Below are 20,663 nucleotides of genomic sequence, written 5' to 3'. Positions count from 1 at the left end.
CAAACTACTATATATAGTTATTATGTAGTTTTTATCAAACTATATCAAGCTGTCAGGAGTCGAACTCTTACCATTTAAAACTTTTATAATTATTTATTATTATGTAGGTTTTTGAACAAACTACAGCAAGATGGTAATAGAAAAAATGAGAAACCAATGAGCAAACAACAGCAATAATGAGCTAACTACAGCATAGTGGAATAAAATCTTGGCCATTATATGGAATAAAATCTTGATGCAAATAACAAGTTACACTGTTAGTCGATTTTGATATTTTGTCTTCATTTCGTACACAACACATTAACACAAATAAATTCGCTATTTTTTCCACTTTGCAATAAACTTTCAATACAGGACACGGATCAAGTGGACACGAATATAACACTGGTGTGATGCAGGGGAAGGTTTGAGTGAATGGAGTGTGGAGGAGGGTTTGAGTATGTGGGTGAGAGCTTGAGTGTGTTGGGTGTGGGTATGGATTTGACTGCGTGGGGGTGGGTGACGGTTTGAGTATGTGGAGTGCGGGTGACGGATTGAGTGTGTGGAGTGCAGGTGACGGATTGAGTGTGTGGGGTGCGGGTGACGGATTGAGTGTGTGGGGTGCGGGTGACGGATTGAGTGTGTGGGGTGCGGGTGCCGGATTGAGTGTGTGGGGTGCGGGTGACGGAGTGAGTGTGTGGGGTGCGGGTGACGGATTGAGTGTGTGGGGTGCGGGTGACGGATTGAGTGTGTGGGGTGCGGGTGACGGATTGAGTGTGTGGGGTGCGGGTGACGGATTGAGTGTGTGGGGTGCGGGTGACGGATTGAGTGTGTGGGGTGCAGGTGAAGGATTGAGTGTGTGGGGTGCGGGTGAGAGATTGAGTGTGCTGGGTGTGGGTGAGGGTTTGAGTGTGTGGGGTGTGGGTGGGGGTTTGAGTGTGTGGGGTGCGGGTGGATGTTTGTGGATGCATGTGGCGTGCGGGTGAGGTTTTGAGTGTGTGGAGTGTGGGGTGTTGGAGAAGGTTGGGTGTGGGGGAGGGTTTGAGTGTGTGGGGTGTAGGTGAGGGTTTGAGTGTGTGGGGTGTAGGTGAGGGTTTGAGTGTGTGGGGTGCAGGGGAGGGTTTGAGTGTGTATGGTGCAGGGGAGGGTTTGAGTGTATGGGGTGCGGGTGTGGGTTTGAGTGTGTGGGGTGTGGGTGAGGGTTTGAGTGTGTGGGATGTGGGTGAGGGTTTGAGTGTGTATGGTGCAGGGAGGGTTTGAGTGTGTGGGGTGTGGGTGAGGGTTTGGTGTGTGGGGTGTAGGTGAGGGTTTAAGTGTGTGGGGTGTGGGTTTGAGTGTGTATGGTGCAGGGGAGGGTTTGAGTGTGTGGGTGTGGGTGTGGGTGTGGGTGAGGGTTTGAGTGTGTATGGTGCAGGGGAGGGTTTGAGTGTGTGGGGTGTAGGTGAGGGTTTAAGTGTGTGGGGTGTGGGTTTGAGTGTGTATGGTGCAGGGGAGAGTTTGAGTGTGTGGGGTGTGGGTGAGGGTTTGAGTGTGTGGGTTTGGGTGAGGGATTGAGTGTGTGGAGTGCGGGTGAATGTTTGTGGGTGTGTGTGGAGTGCAGGTGAGGTTTTGAGTGTGTGGGGTGTGGGGTGTTGCAGAAGGATGTGTGCGGGGGAGGGTTTGAGTGTGTGGGGTCAGGTGAGGGATTGAGTGTGTGGGGTGTCGATGAGGGTTTCAATAGGTGGGGTGTGGGTGAGGGTTTTGAGTGTGTGGGGTGTGGGTGAGGGTTTTGAGTGTGTGGGGTGTGGGGAGCGTTTGAGTGTGTGTGGTGCAGGTGAGTGTTTGCATGTGTGGGGTGCAGGGGAATGTTTGAGTGGGTAGGGTGTGGGGGAAAGTTTGTGCATTTGCAGGGGCATCGAGAGCCAGCAATGGCCTCAAAGCAAACAACCTTGGGGCCCCCACCCACCCCCACTCTTTCTTTCTTACATTTGTAGTAAAAATTACAGTTACAGGAGAAGCTCGGGCCCCTCATCAGACCCGTACCCCAAGACAGCGACCCCCCTCACCCATTGACCCCACTTCTTGACGCCCGTGTGTGTGTGTGTGTGTGTGTGTGTGGCATGCGGGGGAAGGATTGTGTGTGCGAGGGCAGGATTGTGTGTGTGTGGTGTGGTGCACGGTTTTAGAGGGTGAGGGGAAGCATTTAAGGGGTGCAGTGAGGGGGAAGCTTTGAGGGTGTGGGGTGTGGGTGGAGGCTTATTCTGATTCCAAATTCCTAACTTTATCAAACGGGGATAAAGATCATGGGATTGGAGATAAGATTGGTTGGAAAGAGAAACGCAGCATTATATGAGCAGGAGGGGAGGGAGGGGGGGTGGGGATGTGTGTGTGTGTGTGTGTGTGTGTGTGTGTGTGTGTGTGTGTGTGTGTGTGTGTGTGTGTGTGTGTGTGTGTGTGTGTGTGTGTGTGTGTGTGTGTGTGTGTGTGTGTGTGTGTGTGTGTGTGTGTGTGTGTGTGTGTGTGGTTGGTTGTCATCACCATATGCGGCTTTCAGAAGATGGAACGGAGCCCTCCCTGGTCTCAAAGTATCTAATTCCATTTCAGCAAGGGATAATTTTTCATGGACTAAGCTGTGAAGTTTTCTTGTTCTCAAGGTTTTGTTCCGAGGGTTATTTTCAGGATCATCACTGAGCCCCGGGCAGCTTCCAACTGCAGTTTGTTTGTTTGTATGTGTTTTCAGTGGCCTGCAAAAGTATTCACCCCCTCCCCCCACTCCAAAGTTTTCAAATTTTGATGCCACCTCAGCTTATTTCATGATGCTTTCAAATATAACTTCAAATATAGAGTCTTCACAAACTACTCCAAAGTGATAAAGTGAAAGAATGTCGATAAAATGTGAATGAGTTAGATTAACAGAGAAAATCAGATGATTCTTAGTTGCATAAGCATTCAAATCCTTTGCTTAATTAACCATAAATCACTTTAGGAGCAAATCATTTGTTTGAAAGGTTCCAAAATAAGTGTAATAGGTTTCACCTGTATGTAATCAGTGGTTTAACTTAAAAATTGAGCTCCCCCACTTATTGAAGGATATTGAAAGTGCAACTTACTTGATCAATCAGCAAGGCAAGCATGAAGACCAAGGAGCTTTCCAAATAAGTCAGACACAAAGTGGTGGAGAAGTACCATTCAGGAGAGGGTTATATGAAGATTTCAAAGTCACTCATTATCCCATTGAGTATGAAGTAATCCATCATTAAGATGTGGAAGACGTATCACTCCACCCAAACACTACCCAGATCAGGTCACCTATCCAAATTTAGCAGCCTGGCAAGCTCAGCTATTTAGGGCGTGGGAAAATCTGGTTGGACTTTCAGAGCCGCTCACATGATACTTGGCCGTTGGAGCAAGAGTTTGAACCTCAAGCAAGCGCATACATTATAGTTGTAGAAACTGGTTTGAGGAACAATTCCATATTTTGCAGTTTTAGATATACCTGTATTGCATTTACTTTAACAGATCTGTGTAATAAGAATAAATATATTAAGAAGAAAACAATCTCTACAAGAAACAAGCCAGAGTTTAGACCCACCAAAATTATGAGTACCACAAAGTGGCACAAAAAACAAAAGTGAAAGAAAGTTGCAGTTTTATCAAAAAAGATAAAGCCTCATTAAGTCCAATTAATGTTCCAACCACACTCAGAATTGCCTTTATCTCACAATGTTGGTAATTGTCCATCTTCCAATCAGCAAGCTCTTCTGTATTGTCAGTTTTCATACAGTCCACAAGATGTGACTGATAATTTTTCTGTGCTGTAAAAGTCAATAACTCTGGAAGAATCAAAACTTAAAATGTGTTTTTCGATAACAAAAAGCAACATCTGCTTTTGCTATGAGGATTTAAATAAAGCTTGGCTGTCACTGTTTATTGCAAAAAATAAGAATGCAATGTGTTCGATCTTTTGGATAAACTTACACATTTTTGTAATCTACTTTTATAATCCCATTAAAAAAAACATGCAATAAGTATGTTAAGAGGGTGAAGAAGCCACCTTGACAAGGTCGTGCCTCCCATGTCTGCTCTGGGCAGTCATCTGTGTTCTGCGCTGATATAGCACCCAGCCGAGCCCTTGATCTTGCCTGAACACCTTGCAGGCCCAAGGCTCCACCTGCTGTGCAAGGAAGCTGGCACTTGCTCCACTGAGACCATTTACTCAGGTGGCAGTCAGCTGGACATGGGGGGAAAAGAGGGGCCGCAGTGATGCAGGAATGTGAGATCGGTAATAGATGTTGTGGATTTATTAGTTTTTGCAAAGATACACATTATATTTTGCAGGTATATGAATCCATTTTCATTGTTACTATCTGTTAAAATAGTGACCTGGAATGAATACTTTACCCATTGTATATATCAGGAAAAAGCAAGGCTTAATTTTGAGCATCTATTTCTTGGTGATTATAGGACTCTCCAGGTCTTACTACCAATCCAAACTCCTCCAAATACTCATCTGACGTGATGATACATTAATCGTTAGGTTGTTAAGTGATACCATAATGTGATACATTTATTTGATTGATTGGGAAGCCTGGTTATACCATTGCAGTTTGAGTGTTGGCTCATTATGATATAAATTTAATCCCAGATAATATGTGAATTCATTAATTGTACCATAATATGCTTGCTTTTACACTGCACACTCAAAGCAAAAAGCGGGAATAAGAAATTGTTTCACTTTGTCTGTCTTTCTGACTGTCTACAAACATCAGTTTATATGGTCGAGAAACTTCTCGATTTCAATTGAATGTTATGTTTTGAACACTGTATAACACCAATCGGAACATGAATTGCAACACGAACTTGCAGTATAGCAGTACTTTGGCTCCAAATTTGGCAAAATTCTGCAGAATCTGGTCCCAATAGCATATGTGCAGAGAGGTGTAAGGTTAAAAAAATCTCTCTGCCTATATGGCAGTCAAACAAACTAAAAATCATTCCAAACATGAAACGTACTGTTTTCAGTGATGTCAAAAAGGACACAAACAACAAGCATGAAGAACGAATGTAATGTGTCTAAGGTGATGTAAAAGATGCTGCATCAATGGTGGAAAACTTCCAAACCCAAAAATTTCTCAGAACTTAAAATTTGTTTTTTTAATTTCAATTGAAATATATACTTGATCACTGGAGAACACAAATTGTTTTGTTGGCATTTTCAAAAACGTTCCGTTTCGCAGTACTTGGACAAAATATTATGCCATTTTATGTCATCTCAACAAATCAAATTTGGTGCTCGCCCTCTCAGACAAAATGGCGACCCATAGGAAATCTAGATAGTGCTCAAAAGGCAACAAGCAAACGTTAAGAAGACATCCCATGTCCTTTTTCTCAAGTGTGCGTGGGGTAATCTGTCATATGAACACTCCAGTTTATGTACGTGTTATGTATTTACTATTGTATTATTATTATTATGTGAGTATTATTGCATTAACAGCAAATACCACCAGTTGCTTGGCTGATGGGAATACGAGAGTGTGGGGGAAGTGAGAGAGAAAGAGAAAGAGAAAGCAAAAGAGAGAGAGGTAAGGGAGAGGGAGAGGGGGGGGGAGTGAAGAAGTGGAGGGGAGCAAGGAGGGGTGGGAGAAGGGAAGACAGGGTGAGGTGAGAGGAAGGAAAGGCAGACATGCGGTTGAGTGTTAATTACGGTTCATATTGTCTCATCAAAATGATTCTGCAGAGAATAACAGCAAAAATGGAAACAAAATAATGGCAGAAATGCATTTTCTACAGCTCATACTATAAAGATGGACCAGAGACAAACACCGCCCCGAAGCATCTGGAGACAAACACCGCCCCGACGCATCCGGAGACAAACACCGCCCCGACGCATCCGGAGACAAACACCGCCCCGCCGCATCCGGAGACAAACACCGTCCCAATGTGTCTGGAGAAAAACACAGCCCTGATGCGCCTGGAGACAAACAATGCCCCGCCATGTCCAGAGAAAAAAAACCGTCCTGACGCAGGACAGGGCACGAACCACTAGCTCAGGATGACGGGGCATGAACGACTCCCTCAGGATGACGGAGCATGATCCACTCGCTCAGGATGACAGAGCATGATCCACTCGATCAGGATGACGGAGAACGAACCACTCGCTCATGATGATGGAGCATGAACCATTTGCTCAGGATGACGGAGCACGAACCATTCACTCAAGATGAGGGAGCTCAAACCACACTCGCTCAGCATGACAGAGCTCAAACCACACTTGCTCAGCATGACAGAGCTCAAACCACACTCGCTCAGCATGACAGAGCACGAACCACTCGCTCAGGATGACAGAGCACGAACAAGTCACTCAGAATGACAAAGCATGAACCACTCGCTCAGGTTGAGGTAGCACGAACCATGTGCTCAGGATGGTGGAGCACGAATCACTCGCTTAGAATGATGAAGCATGAACCGTGAACCACTCGCTCAGGATGACGGAGTACGAACCACTTGCTCAGGTTAATGGAGCAGGACCCATTCACTGAGGTTGACAGCACAAAAACAACTCTCGCAGGATGACAGTGCATGAACCACTTGCTCAGGATGATGGAGCATGAACCACTCGCTCAGGATGATGTGGCACGGTGAAAGCGTCCGCATTGAGTGAACAATTTGCTCAGAATGACGTAGCACAGTACCTATATCGACTGTAGGGTGCAAGGCAAGTGGCTTAAGCACTGAAGCGAGTACTCCAATTAAATAGTTGTAAGGAACGGCTGGCCTGGCTGTGGCTGCATATCATGGAGGAACCATTTAACTTTTCATTAATTAAATGAATTTGTTCAAATAATGACTATCCTCAAAAGAGTTGATATTTCATGTGGAACAACCCTGGAGACATCGCAAAGTTTAATTGCACATGAAATAAACATTGCAAATAAGCCGTCACATTGCCCACTCGTCTGTTCATGCATCACATCGTGCATCGGTTCATGGTCCATCCAAGCATTATAACTTTATTTTAAAATGTCTGTTTTTCACCAGATTTGCTTCGATTCCCTGAAGAGCACCTTGCGAAACCTCTGAAAATATAGACACAGATGTGGCATACGCTTTGGATAAGCTGTCCCTCTGGGGGACAGGCCATGAGGTCAAGCAGTAAATGCATGAAATTATAAAGCTCAACGAAGCTGGCTAATTTTGGCACATTGCTAAATCTATTTCACCCATTATAATTCTCCAAACAGTAGAAAAAGATCAGTTTAATGCTTTGGAAATTTCACATTTTCTTGTGCATGCATGACAAAGGAGGGAACCATAACCTTGTTTGCTTAAAGTAAATAGGTATATAGGTTTAGTTATAAGACTCGTTATTTCTTTAAATTGTCAGATTTCACTGTAGATTTTGACACTTATTTAGTCTGGACGACATCCGATCCTCAAAACCAACATCACATTTCAATGCTATACTTAAAATTAGTCCGTGAGAGTAGATCATGGAAAATTGCATCATACAATGCATGAAATCACTCCAAATACCTAATTTGAAAACTTTAGCACTTACAAAAGCGATGAAAACAGTGATTTGTAGCATTGACGAACAGGGATTTGATGTGAGTAAGGAAAGTGAAAAAAAAAAACTTTATTGTTAAGAAATCGTTCCCGCCTGTTCCAAGTTGGGGCATGGTTGAGCAGACCAAAAAAACATGGTGGCTTCAGACGCCAGTGAGGTTACCGAGGATACGCCTTTAGACCCCTTAGAGAGCGATGACCAAGGATTTGCCTGATAAAGGATATAATTACATAAGGCCACTAATTATCTTCAAAAGCAGTGTTTCAATTAACCGAAACATCCAATTTTCAGTCATGCACTTCCTTAGAGTTTTCTTCGTATTCATGCAAAGTTTCAGGCTGCTTGGCTTTATGGTTTTGGAGTTATGGAAGACACACACACACACACACACACACACACACACACACACACACACACACACACACACACACACACACACACACACACACACACACACACACACACTTATTAGTATAGGAGGAGGAAGAGATTCGGACCATACTCTGTGCAGAGCATTGGTGCTGCCTAAGCAGTCTCCTTGGCTATTGGGCACAATCCTGGACGGGTCTCCACTCCGGCAGAGTATACCAGCATGCTGGCACTCATTTTGCCGACCTCGGAAGAATGACAGGCCAAGTTAACCCCACCTGGTATTAATTCAACAGCTGAGCAGGATTTGAATTCAGGATCCTAGGATCCAAAGCCCACCACCCTAACTATTAAGCCAACACCAGGAATTTATTTGTATGGATTATTACATACATATTGTGATTATTATATATTGTTTTTGTATTATCATGTATGCATAATCTCCTCTCTTTATCATGTAGTATTGTAATATCATGTAATAAATTATCAACTCATACTTCCCCCAATATGTCCCTTCCCACAGCCAGGAACATTACAGAGGACTACATCCAAATCGAGCACACAGCAGTTATCCGATTACTTCCACATGTGTAACATGCCAGAAGAAAAATCTAGGGAGCAAACGGGATAATTGGTGGAAGAAAGGAAATAAAGCAAATCTGTTTGATAAAGCAGGAGGGATCTGTTTGTTTGTTTGCAAATTATTCTTCCTCCAATCTAGTCTTCAGTTGACTGAGACCAAACTCTGCATGTGTATTGAACCTCCTTTTCACTGGGGGAAGGGGACGTCGTAAGGCATTCGGCAAAACATTTCACGGTGTATTCATGTATGATAAAGGTGCAAACTGCATCTGAAAGTCACAAAGTTGTAATGTGCAGCTGTAGAAATGTCCTCTGTGTGTGAAGGAGATTAAATGATGAATGCATGAAAGGAGTCAGTGGATTGTTGAAATAAAATATGAAAGCCTCATAATTCCATCAAGGCACAAAGCAGTACAAAAGACAGATTGTCACCGGCTCTCGTCTCGCTCCTGGTTTCCTAAAGTGGGCTGCATCGAGTCCTGTGTCCATCCTCCGCATCATATACAAAAGTAAGTCCCTTCTGCACAAGTTGTTGGGCAAGTGTGATCTGTGGTGCCCATTGGGTTAGGTTTTGCGTTTTATTTCTCCTTGCATACAAGTTTGCATATTCCCATTCTCTTCCTTGTGTCTGTTGACTCGCTTGGTTTGGCCGGTTTATTATAGCATCTGGTTGACCCTCTTCCCTGCACTTTGCTTTTCAAATAAATATTTTAAGAGGTTAGAAGGTGCATTTGAGCTATCTGCTTTCCGTGTGTGCTTTTTTGGTTCATTTGGGCAACCTTGGAGAACAGTAAAGTCGAGTAATTATTGAACACAGTGCCATAAAATATCGTTTGGACAGTCCATCGGGATGAAAGGTCCCGGCTCTGAGGAATCCTTTATTAACGGATACTCGGACGCGACAATATCAAAAAAAGTTTATTGGGTTCATCCAATAAAAATAATTTCTGTATGTTATGGCATATTAAAACAGTGCCTTTAACTCTATAATTATCTGTATGACTGGTGTTGGCTTCATAAGATCTTAGGGTCGTAAGTTTGAGTCTCTACATAATACCAGGTTATAACACCAGGTGAGTTGAAATAACACCAGGTGGGTTGACTCAGCCCGTCATCCTTCCGAAGGCAGCAAAATGAGTACCAGCTTACTAGATATATTGGGCACTGCATCAGCCGCACAGTCACGCTCAGGGGCAATGATGCAACTGCAGCAGCCACAGGCTGCACAGAAAATAATAATGCTTGTTGGATAAAGCACGACAAGTTTTAAATCTCCACATACTCACTGTTCATCACTATTATCTGGGATAACTCCTTCATGTTAGTTGGCCGTCCTGCAAGATGGGCAATGCAAAAGGTGACTGGGTGCTGGGTTAAATAATAAATAAATGTGATAATATGACTGACTCTTAAGGTAGTATCTTCAGACTTCAGGTAATGGATTATACATCTTTTTGCATCACAGATTGATGTCACTAAAGGTTACCTAAGGCAGTAGTTTTGAACCTTTGCAAGGATTTACAAGGAATTAAGGTGCAGAAGGAGGTCATTCGGCCCATCATGCCTGCAACACAACAATACCAGATTTAATCAATCCATTGATACCCCTTCCCTTCGTGTGCAGCATTTTTTGGCTGCTACACTGGTACTCATTTTGTCGATCTCGGAAGGATGACAGGCTGAGTCAACCCCCTGGTGATAATTCAGCGGGAATTTGGGGCTTTAACTCAGCACCCTAGGATCCCAAGCCACCACCCTAACTGCTAAGCCAACACCAGGATCACGAAGCTGCAAAGCCAACCTTATCAGGTAGTGTAGTGGCTACATAATTCAGACCCTCTGGGGGACTGCATCTGAAAGTCACAAGGTTGTAATGTGCAGCTGTAGAAATGTCCTCCGTGTGTGAAGGAGATTAAATGACGAATCTGTCACCTTTTGCATAGCCCATTTTGCAGGATGGCCAACTAACATGAAGGAGTTATCCCAGATGATAGTGACTACACTGTCACTGTAGTGGCAAAATTTGAGGATCAAATAATGCCTCCACCATTAGAAATACAAGTATATTAAAAACCAAAACTGACTTGGCATATCCAAACCCAAAATATTCACATCCAAAGCACGATGCGACCTATACGCTGATAACCTTTACACCAGGAATGGGCAAATAAAGCAACAAAACGAACTGAGGCTTTTTATTGCATGACTTTAAAGGGACGTTATTACATACGCACGAAATATGTTGATATTAAACTTCTGGGTTGAAAATCATTTTATCATAAAACTGGAGTTCCGTGTTAAATAATAAAAATGTTAACAACTACTTTGATATACACTGCTTGCAGTGAAGTTGTATCGGTGTTCTCAGTACGAAAATGGAGAGGCTGATTTTGTAATGCAGTTTCCCAGGTAACTGTAACCTTTCGACCTCCCTTTAAACTTTCTGAAAAGGTATGACATGGGATAGAAGGGGAAACATGGCTGCACCAGTATTACCTTCAATGTGATTGATGAGATGGCTTTTTGGATGGAAATAAGAAAAAAAAGTTGGAGAATTATAAAAAATACTTTTAAAACTTTTTCTTATTTTTGGAAAATATTCATGATGCCACTGAGGAAACATAAGAAATGCCGCAGAATGAAAAACCCATGTCCGAGCCATAAATCGCATTGTGGACGCGCGAGTAAACTAGAACGGCACTCGGTAGAGTGCATATCTCTGCCAGGCTAAACAGTTTGATATTTTTTAGTTCTGTCCAAAATGGAGAAGTTTGGTTAAATATATTTTAAAAGTTTGGTTAATCATTTCTTGGACAAACATCAGTGAGCCGACTAAAAATCAAAATTTCAATCTACTTGACATCTCGACATAAAGAAGATAACATAAGACTGATAAAACGAAAAACCCATGAAAACACAACATGAATCATGGGGGATAGTGAAAGAAAGCTATTAAACGAGAATGGCACTCGGTAGAGCGCATACCTCTGCCAAGCTGAACAGTTTATGTTTTGTATCCTACTGATAGGCTGGATCTGCATGTGAACCTTAACCAAAACTGAATCAGCTTGTTCTTGTCACCTACCCAACTCATACACAAAATTTTGTCATAACTCGTCCACAACTTTTTGTCATAACTTGTCCAAAACATTTTGAAATATCATGCTGTATGTAGTTTTTGGCCCTATCTTTCAATGGTGAAGAATCACTTCCATAATTGTAGTATTTTTCCGGATCCAAATCTTTTTTTTGTACATATAGTCGAGGCTTGTGGAAGAGCGAGTACACTGAAAGAGAAAGAGAAAGAGAAAAAGAGAAAAAGAGAAAGAGAGAAAGAGAGAAAAAGAGAGAAAGAGAGAAAGAGAGAAAAAGAGAGAAAGAGAGAAAGAGAGAAAGAGAGAAAGAGAGAAAGAGAGAAAGAGAGAAAGAGAGAAAGAGAGAAAGAGAGAAAGAGAGAAAGAGAGAAAGAGAGAAAGAGAGAAAGAGAGAAAGAGAGAAAGAGAGAAAGAGAGAAAGAGAGAAAGAGAGAAAGAGAGAAAGAGAGAAAGAGAGAAAGAGAGAAAGAGAGAAAGAGAGAAAGAGAGAAAGAGAGAAAGAGAGAAAGAGAGAAAGAGAGAAAGAGAGAAAGAGAGAAAGAGAGAAAGAGAGAAAGAGAGAAAGAGAGAAAGAGAGAAAGAGAGAAAGAGAGAAAGAGAGAAAGAGAGAAAGAGAGAAAGAGAGAAAGAGAGAAAGAGAGAAAGAGAGAAAGAGAGAGAGAGAGAGAGAGAGAGAGAGAGAGAGAGAGAGAGAGAGAGAGAGAGAGGGAGAGAGGGAGAGAGGGAGAGAGGGAGAGAGGGAGAGAGGGAGAGAGAGAGAGAGGGAGAGAGAGAGAGAGGGAGAGAGAGAGAGAGAGAGACCAACAGTAGAGTTGAAGGCCAAGACAGAGGAAGACTTGGACAAAGGGCTTCGGAATATATTAGGCACTAACAGGAAATCATGTATGGGGAATCATTTCATGCCATCAGATTTGACCTTGAATCAAGGGGTCAAGGTCAATCAGGCATAAAATTGTCCAAAAACCTATGATATTGACCTTTATCTCATGACATTGACCTTGGATGATAATGACACCCTCTCCATTAGATTGGGCATACCCAAAACTATTAGAGTGCATACCAAGATCATTGGAATCGGCCTAGTATTACTTGATGTATGACAATATTGGTTTTAGCCTATATCGATGGCAGGCATCTTGGATTTGGGTGGTGCCACCTACCACACCCACCACTGGCGCAACTTAAGAATTGGGTTTCTGGGATCTGCCAACCCTACTCTACACCACTGGCACCCTTAAACATCTGCACCTTCCATGTTGAATAAAAGTCACCTAGCTCCTGGACTATAAGGTCAATTCTGCACTTCAAATTTTGACATTCGGCTAATGTTAAGAGATTCTACAATCTAGAGGTTATTGCATGTGTGGAAATGAAATAAAGCCATGAAAACTGGTGTCTGGGTGTTTATAAGCATTGGGATATATAGACCAATTTGTAGGTATAAAGAAGAGGTATTCGTTGATATGAGTGAGAAAAGTGAAAAACAAAAATTTGAGCGCTTTATCGTTGAGAAACCATTGCGGTCTGTTCCAACTCAAGGCATTGTTGAGCAGGCCCCCCAAAAATGGCAAATAGAGACCCCAGCAAGCTGACAGAGGGCTGACTCAGAGGCTGACCAAGGATGATGCCTTGATAAAGGATAATTAAATAAGGCCGTTAATTATCTTCAAAAGGAGTGTTTAATTTAACCCAAAAAACACCCAATTTTCATTCATGCACTTCCTTGGAGTTCCCTTAGTATGCATGCAAAGTTGGGGCTGGTAGGTTTCATGGTTTTGGAGTAATGGAGGAGGCATATTGATGGACTGACACATACTAATATTTGTTATTATCAATAAGTTCAGTGAAATAACTGCACCCAAACACGTGTATGACCAGATCCAGTGTCACATGCGAGGGGACGATGAAGACAACGTTATGTCGCACTTTCACTTGAGGCTCCTCATCTTCCCTTTGGAAGGATATTTAACACCTGGCACACAATATCTGTACAGTTCAGGATGAAGAGCATTCGTTAGTCAAATAGGCAGCTACACTAGTTGGTTGTGTCTTCATTTGTGAATATGAATCTTCCAAATGCAACCATTATTTTTGTGAATGTGAGCAGGATACAGACTGTAATAGTTGTCAAAAAGATGAGGTCCATCTAAAAAGTAAAGGGACTGAGCCTGCTGTGTGCTTCACTGACACAACTTGAATGAATGGGTTGCGTTAAAGTCTTTCGGAACATTCCAGCAATATATATGATTGGTGATGGTTAACTGCGCTCATTGTGTGAATTTTTTTTACAGGTCGTGCTTTACACATTGTCTAGTCCGAGTCATCGTGCTCTGAGTCGTGAGCAGAGAGCCAATCTGAAGTTTCTTGCCAAGCTTGGCAAAACACCTTCCAAATCCTTTGCAATGCTGCAGCAAGTCTACGGGGAAGAAACAATGTCACGTACACATGCGTTTGAATAGCACAAGAGGTTCAAAGAGGGGCGGGAGGAGGTTGAAGACGATCCACGGTCTGGAAGACATTCAACGAGCAGAACGGCACAAAACATCGAGCGTGTGAAGCAAATGGTGCGTGCAGATCATCGACTCACGGTGCGGATGATTGCTGAGGAACTTTCTATCAACAAGGACACTGTCTGGAGCATCATCATTGAAAATCTCGAAATGCACAAGGTGTGCACAAAGACGGTTCCCAAGCTGTTGTCTGAGGACCAGAAACAGCAAAGAGGCGTTGTCTATCAAGACATTATTGAGCGCCTCGAGGATGATCCAGACCTGCTCGGGAGTCATTATTGGCGATGAATCGTGGATATTCGAATACGACCCCAAGACCAAATGGCAGAGTCGTCAGTGGAAAAGTCCGGCATCACCAAGACTAAAGAAAGCAAGGATGTCGAAGTCGAAGGTCAAGGTGATGCTCATCGTGTTTTTTGACATCAAGGGCATCGTCCACTTCGAGTTTCTACCACAGGGTCAAACAGTGAATCAATACATGTACACGGAGATCTTCCAGCGCCTCATGAGATCAGTTCGGGACAAGAGGAAGGATCTGTGGGAGAACAACACCTGGGTGCTCCACCGTGACAATGCTCCTGCTCACAGTGCCCTGAGCATCCGGCAGTTTCTGGCAGAGAGGAATGTGCCAACTCTGGAGCAACCCCCGTATTCGCCAGACTTGGCCACTTGTGATTTTTTCCTATTCCTCAAGCTCAAGGGGGTGATCAAGGGGACCCGATTTCCTGATGTGGAGGCCATCAAAAGGGCCATGATGACGGAGCTCTGGAGGATTCCAGAAGAAGCCTTCCGGGGGTGCACCGAAGCGTGGAGGAAGAGAATGGACAAGTGTGTGAGACTGGAGGGAAACTATTTTGAAGGGGACAAGCTGTGATTTCAATATATTTTTTGGAATAAAATTTCTGTGAAGTCAGTCCTGTTACTTTTATGACGGACCTCGTCGTATCAACTTAAGGATTTGTCATTACATTGAATTGGCTGATGGGACAGCTGAGAGAGAAAATACTCACCTGTGAGCTGTCCAGTCCGAATTTGATTCCTGGCCTGATATATAAACTGTCATCCCAGTGTTTTGTTAGCATGCCATTGTATCATTGAGTACACTGTCATTTTGAGAAGAAATAAAGTCAGCTGTCACATCTTACTCTGGCCAAATTATAAATCCCTAGTCTGATCTCCAGGGACCCTGTATCAGCTGCATCTCTACGAAATGGTGCAAACCAACATCCCGGTTCTACATATACAGAAATGAAAAACTGCATAATACACCCAACGACATATACATTTGTGAGGTGGTAATTTCACGACAAAAACAAAAGTTCACTGATATGTTTTGTATAGTTAGTGAAATACACTGTGGTTTACAGCGCTTGTGCAGTTACGTTGTTCATGATATCATTGTTTCCTGAGTTGTGCGAATGCTTAGCAATTTCATGAAGGAGTTTTTTTTAACCCCCCCTTTGTATAAATTGTGATTTATATCCTCTTCACGTCTGGGTGAATTCTTAATGTTGGGAAGACATAAAGAGTGATGTTGTTTATATATATATATATATATATATATATATATATATATATATATATATATATATATATATATATATATATATATATATATGATTTATATATATATGATTTATATAAACGTGCTTTTAGCTGCAGGTGACGTGGGTGCCACAATTACTGCTTTCCTTGCACTGAGTTAGTTTCAAGGTAAAATTCCAGGTTATATCTCTGATAACGTGAACTTGAACGTGATGGACAGTAACTGTCGTCCTGACCTGCTCGTATTCAGGATTCATTTCAAATGTTCGTAATTATGGTTGAGCTGGATTGAAGGAACAGTTATTCTGATTACCATTGTCCAACAGCTCTTCTGGGCAAGCTCTTGATTTTGTTATCCGGATGTTGCGGTTACTCACCTTGAGCACTGACTCTATGATGCGACCCTATGTTGTAACACTTGCTGAATAGTTAGAACACTGATTCAAGATGTGCAGCCCGCCTGTTAGGGGTGAGTTCGTCATCATTTTGCAATGAGTGCCGATGTAAAAGTAAGTTGTGTGTAATGCAATGTCCTCAAATTATTGTGTGAATTAAGGTCCAATTATATTATCAGAGCTATGGCATACTTGGAAATAAATTCCCGTTTATTTGGTATTAGAGGGATGGAAATTTCATTACTTTAATGGAATTGTTGTATTATTAATCTCTATTTCATGATTTGTTACTTTCATTGAAATTTTGAGTTACCAAAAATAGGGTGTCCATCTGACATGACATGATTAGATTGGTTGGGCTTGTTGTGGTATCATGAGTGAGATACAGCTATAGTATCTCGTTCTTCTTTCCAGGGCTTTAAGACAGCTGTTCAACATCTTGGGTCATCCTCTATCCACAACCATGATCTTTTCTACTCTCATGAAGCCTCCCCAAGCCCACTTCGATCTGGGTTTCCAGGTTATTAGGTTTTCCCCTGCTCTTTCACCCCCCCCCCTCTTCGGTTTTTATTTCTTCCAATATGCTTCCTCTGAAGTTTCCCTTTCTATTGCTGTGATTGAGAGTTTGTATCTCTATCCAGCTTGTTCACCTCATGCATACTCCTCTCCTACCCTTGCTCCCATACTTTCACACATATTTCATCCCCCACCCCTCTGTTTCCTTTCATTCTGTTTTACCTTGTTCTATTCTGTTATAGCTCCTCCACGAGCCTCGCGTTGCATGCAAAAATAAAAATCTTCTGTAAGCACTGAAAACATCCCTTCCAAAATTTCCTACCCATTTGTTCTTGAACAAATGGGCTGCTTTAAACTTTGAAAACATTGCAAACCACAATAATCATCAAACAAACGTTAATTTGGTTCACTGATCCAATTTACAATAAATGAGAAAGTCAAGCAAATTAAAGATACACAATGATGGAAGAAAACCAGAGATAAGGAGAAAGAATTGCTATTGCTTACTGATGGTTGTGAATGAAAAAAAAATAATCAAACTCAAATCAGTCTTATCGGATTTATAAAGTGGTTAATTAGCTGCCAATTGGATGGATGGTGTCCATTTCTGGGGGAAGGGTGGGGAAGAGTGGAGGGAATCATGGCCATTTCCAGATTTAGCTTTTTATGCTAACATTGTCAGTTTATTTTCATCTATCACAGCGATGAACAAGGAATAAGAGCTTGCTACATCTCAGACATCCCAACATCCATGATAATCTTCTGAAGCAGCTCACAAAAGTGAAATATGCATACCTGCTTTCTCATGCATCGCACCTTTGACAGGGCTTAGTACACAACAAGCCATATGTGTCCTCTAATTTATAGGCTGGATGATCAGATTCCATTAAAATTTTTATTTAATTTGATCATACTGATGAAATTACCCTGTCATGATATTCAATGCCATATTACTGAAAAAAAACCCCACTGAATTGTATGCTTATGCACAGATCAATACGATTGCGGACCCACGTTGTTCTTCGGCATTTCAAAGTAAATAATGCACTCTTCAATTTCACAATCAATCAATCACTCAAAATGAAACAAAAGGGTCAAACGTTTATCTTCTTATTATTCTTACACTGATCTAAAGCTTGTAGTTGAATATGTACATAAATCACATTCAGGAAAAAGACATTGGTGGACAACAGTGCACACAAGCATTATCACAAAATGGACAAATACATTGTGTCGGGGATGTGAACCTGGTTTCCCATATTATGAGGCAAGGGTTGAGATGGCAACACCAACACCAACACCAACAGGTTAAGGTGGTGGTTTGTATACCTGGTGTTGGCTTAGTGGTTAGGGTGGTGGCTTGGGATTCTAGGGTCCTGAGTTCAAGCCTTGTTGGCTGCTGAATTAATACCAGGGGGTTAACTCAGGCTGTCATCCTGAGGTCGGTGAAATGAGGATCAGTGCAGCAGCCAAAAGGCTGCACATGAAGGGAAGGGGTATTGACGGATTTATTAAATGTGGAATTGGTGTGGTGCAGGCATGATGGGCCGAATCGCCTCCTCCTGTGCATAATTTCCTTGTAATGCTTAGCTGAGGTAGGTCGGTTTGCCATTTTTATTTTTCAAGTGATTTTATGTTAAGCACAATTCGGGTTAAATTAATGATGTTAACTTCAGCCGATGATCCCCTAACCAGATCCTGATCAGATTGTCAATCCCGTTGGGAAATTAATAGTCAGCCTGGCAGTACAAATGCATTCAGCTCTCAAATTAAGAACTTGACAGGACTGTCTTTTTCTCTCGCTATTTAAAGCCCTTGAAATAGTTCCCACAATAATCTTCACCAATTCTAACATCAGGTTATTTCACAATATTTCCAGTTTTCCTCCTGATCATTACAAACAATATCTTGCAAAGACGTGTGTTGGAGGCTATCAAACCCAAGCAGCATGTCATCTAATTCTGACAGATGAACCATAGTGATCGTGACCTACTACATGCCTCTTCACCAGTCCTACAACACACATGTGTCTGTTCACAGAAAATCCAAAGCCGAAAGAAAATTTCATTTCCATAAAAAAGAAAATTCCAAAGCCTAACTATGATTTGTCTTATCTTTGCTTAATTCCTACTGTCGATTTTTTTTAAAAGGAGTTTGTGGGACTTTTAGTGCCCATCCTAAGCTGTGCTGAGGGCATTGTAGATCAACGACAAAGTGCGGAATGGCATTAACTGTACACTCAGTGAGGCAAGGCAGGATGATCACCCATCTTTTTGAAGGCCATTAATGAAGCAGCGAGGATTCTAATAATAATCCGAGAATGACATGGAAATTTTTGTGGGATTAGTTCGGTTTCCAGAAGCTTAGAATCTAAATCTTTAATACTCCTGCCTTTAGGTGGATTTGAATTTGCAACATGTGGGATGGCAGTTGAGTAGTCTTCTCACAAGCTGGCTACCATTGTATCCATATTGGTTTTCTGACTGAGAACAGACCGATGATGTTGAAGACTCAAGCCAATGATAAGTGCTCAAACTTTAAGGTTTGCATCATAATCTTTGCTAAATTCCAACAGTTTCCATCCATGATCCCTATCTTCGTTCTCCCCCACTTTTCAATCCTCCACCTTCTCTTTTTCCTCAAAGGCCCTGTTTCTCCTAACAGTCTGTTTCCTTAGCATTGTAAAAAGGTTCTTTGCTCCCTTTGAATCTTTTCTGAAAACAAATCAAATGGTTTTCATGCTCAATCCGAGAATGGATTCATGCTCTAATCTCTCACCCCCCCCGCTCTGTCTGCGATATGTCACCCCATATTTCCGCAAGGCGCTCAAGGTCCGCCAGCAACCCCCTTCTGGTAAAACTACCAAAATCACGAATCACTGCTCACCTTCACTCTTTCATTCTTTTTTCCTGCCTTTGGAATAAACTCCCTCACTCTCTTCAATGCCATTCTTCCCTCCAGGCCTTCAAAACAGCCAGCTGTTCACCACCACCTCTTATGATCTCCCATCAAAAACCACGATCTTTTCTACCCCCATTAATCTACCCCAAACCCACCTCCTTCAAATTCCCTACATTCCTTCCTGAAAGCCCCTGTAATGTCCATCTTGTTTACCCCGTGTTCCCTGCCTAATCCCTCTCCCTTCCACAGACTCCTAATGTCGCTGTTCCTCACTGTTTTGTCCTTCCCTCTCCTGCCCCCCATTGTTGTGTGTTGTGTGTTAGCTCTCACACGAGCCTCACCAAGGTATACAAAAAAAAATGGTGTTCAACTGAACTTTGGTTCCCTTTTTTGCCAATTTAACAAGAAATCTCCTGCCTGCATAGTACCACGAGCATGCTTCCTTCCATATAAATGATTAAGATAAATCTAATGCAAATAATTAACGACTATTGCTTGACCCACAAAGTCATAAGATTTATAATTGCAATGGATATGAAGCCATTACTTTTTGGAAATTCCATGTCACCGATCAGCAATTTGGCTTTCATTATTGTCATTTGGCACTCTCGACATACTAATTCCATTGTCACAGGAATATATGGAGGCCCTCTCCAATAGATGGAGGTCACAGGAATTCAACCAATACATCAAGAGATCACTCTGGATATTGACCACATAGTCAATGTAACTTGGTACTTAGCCCCACTTACCGTGCTCCCTTGCTGTAATAGCACTCCAGGGTCGACATTACACCTTGCTGGTTGCATTTACTCAGATTATTACAAACAACATTTGCATAGTTGCTAACTCTACCGCTTTAAACAGGAGTCTACGGTTTTTCCATACTTTAGCAGTCTACCGCTTTCATGAAATATCTCATCAAAGTTTTTGATAGATTTATATGTTGTGACAAGGTTTCTGTAGGCCTTTGGGAGGTTTCCTTTGAGTCTGCATGAAAAATCATATCCCTGACTCTCCCCCGCTCGGTCGCTAAGCTCCACGGATCCTTTCAATCCCACCACTTTTTCTTCTCTGAATGTTGGAAACTATTCATTTAGCTCTCAAAAGTAACATATATATATATATATATATATATATATATATATATATATATACATTCATATTATGTCTGTCAAGAGTATTAGAGAGTCAGTCTCTCCTCTCTCTCTTTCTTATCTCCCTC

General features: G+C 42.2%; 1 protein-coding gene across 2 annotated transcripts in view; it reads right to left on the bottom strand.

Annotated features, from left to right (window-relative positions):
- LOC147029799 (thrombospondin type-1 domain-containing protein 7A-like) overlaps window positions 1–20,663 on the bottom strand; it is a 251,933-nt gene that overhangs the window by 110,631 nt on the left and 120,639 nt on the right. For both annotated transcript variants that reach the window (XM_085873134.1, XM_085873133.1), the window contains exon 8: window positions 4,013–4,189. In XM_085873134.1, the coding sequence (XP_085729260.1) occupies window positions 4,013–4,189 (177 nt within the window). The remainder of the gene's footprint in view (window positions 1–4,012; window positions 4,190–20,663) is intronic.

The sequence above is a fragment of the Eptatretus burgeri genome, chromosome 3 (genome assembly GCF_056783735.1).
Source record: "Eptatretus burgeri isolate ZD-2024b chromosome 3, Ebu_testis_v1, whole genome shotgun sequence".
Classification (NCBI taxonomy): Eukaryota; Metazoa; Chordata; class Myxini; order Myxiniformes; family Myxinidae; genus Eptatretus; species Eptatretus burgeri.
Note: the sequence above shows the minus strand (reverse complement) of the source record. Positions and strands in the feature narration are given on the sequence as shown.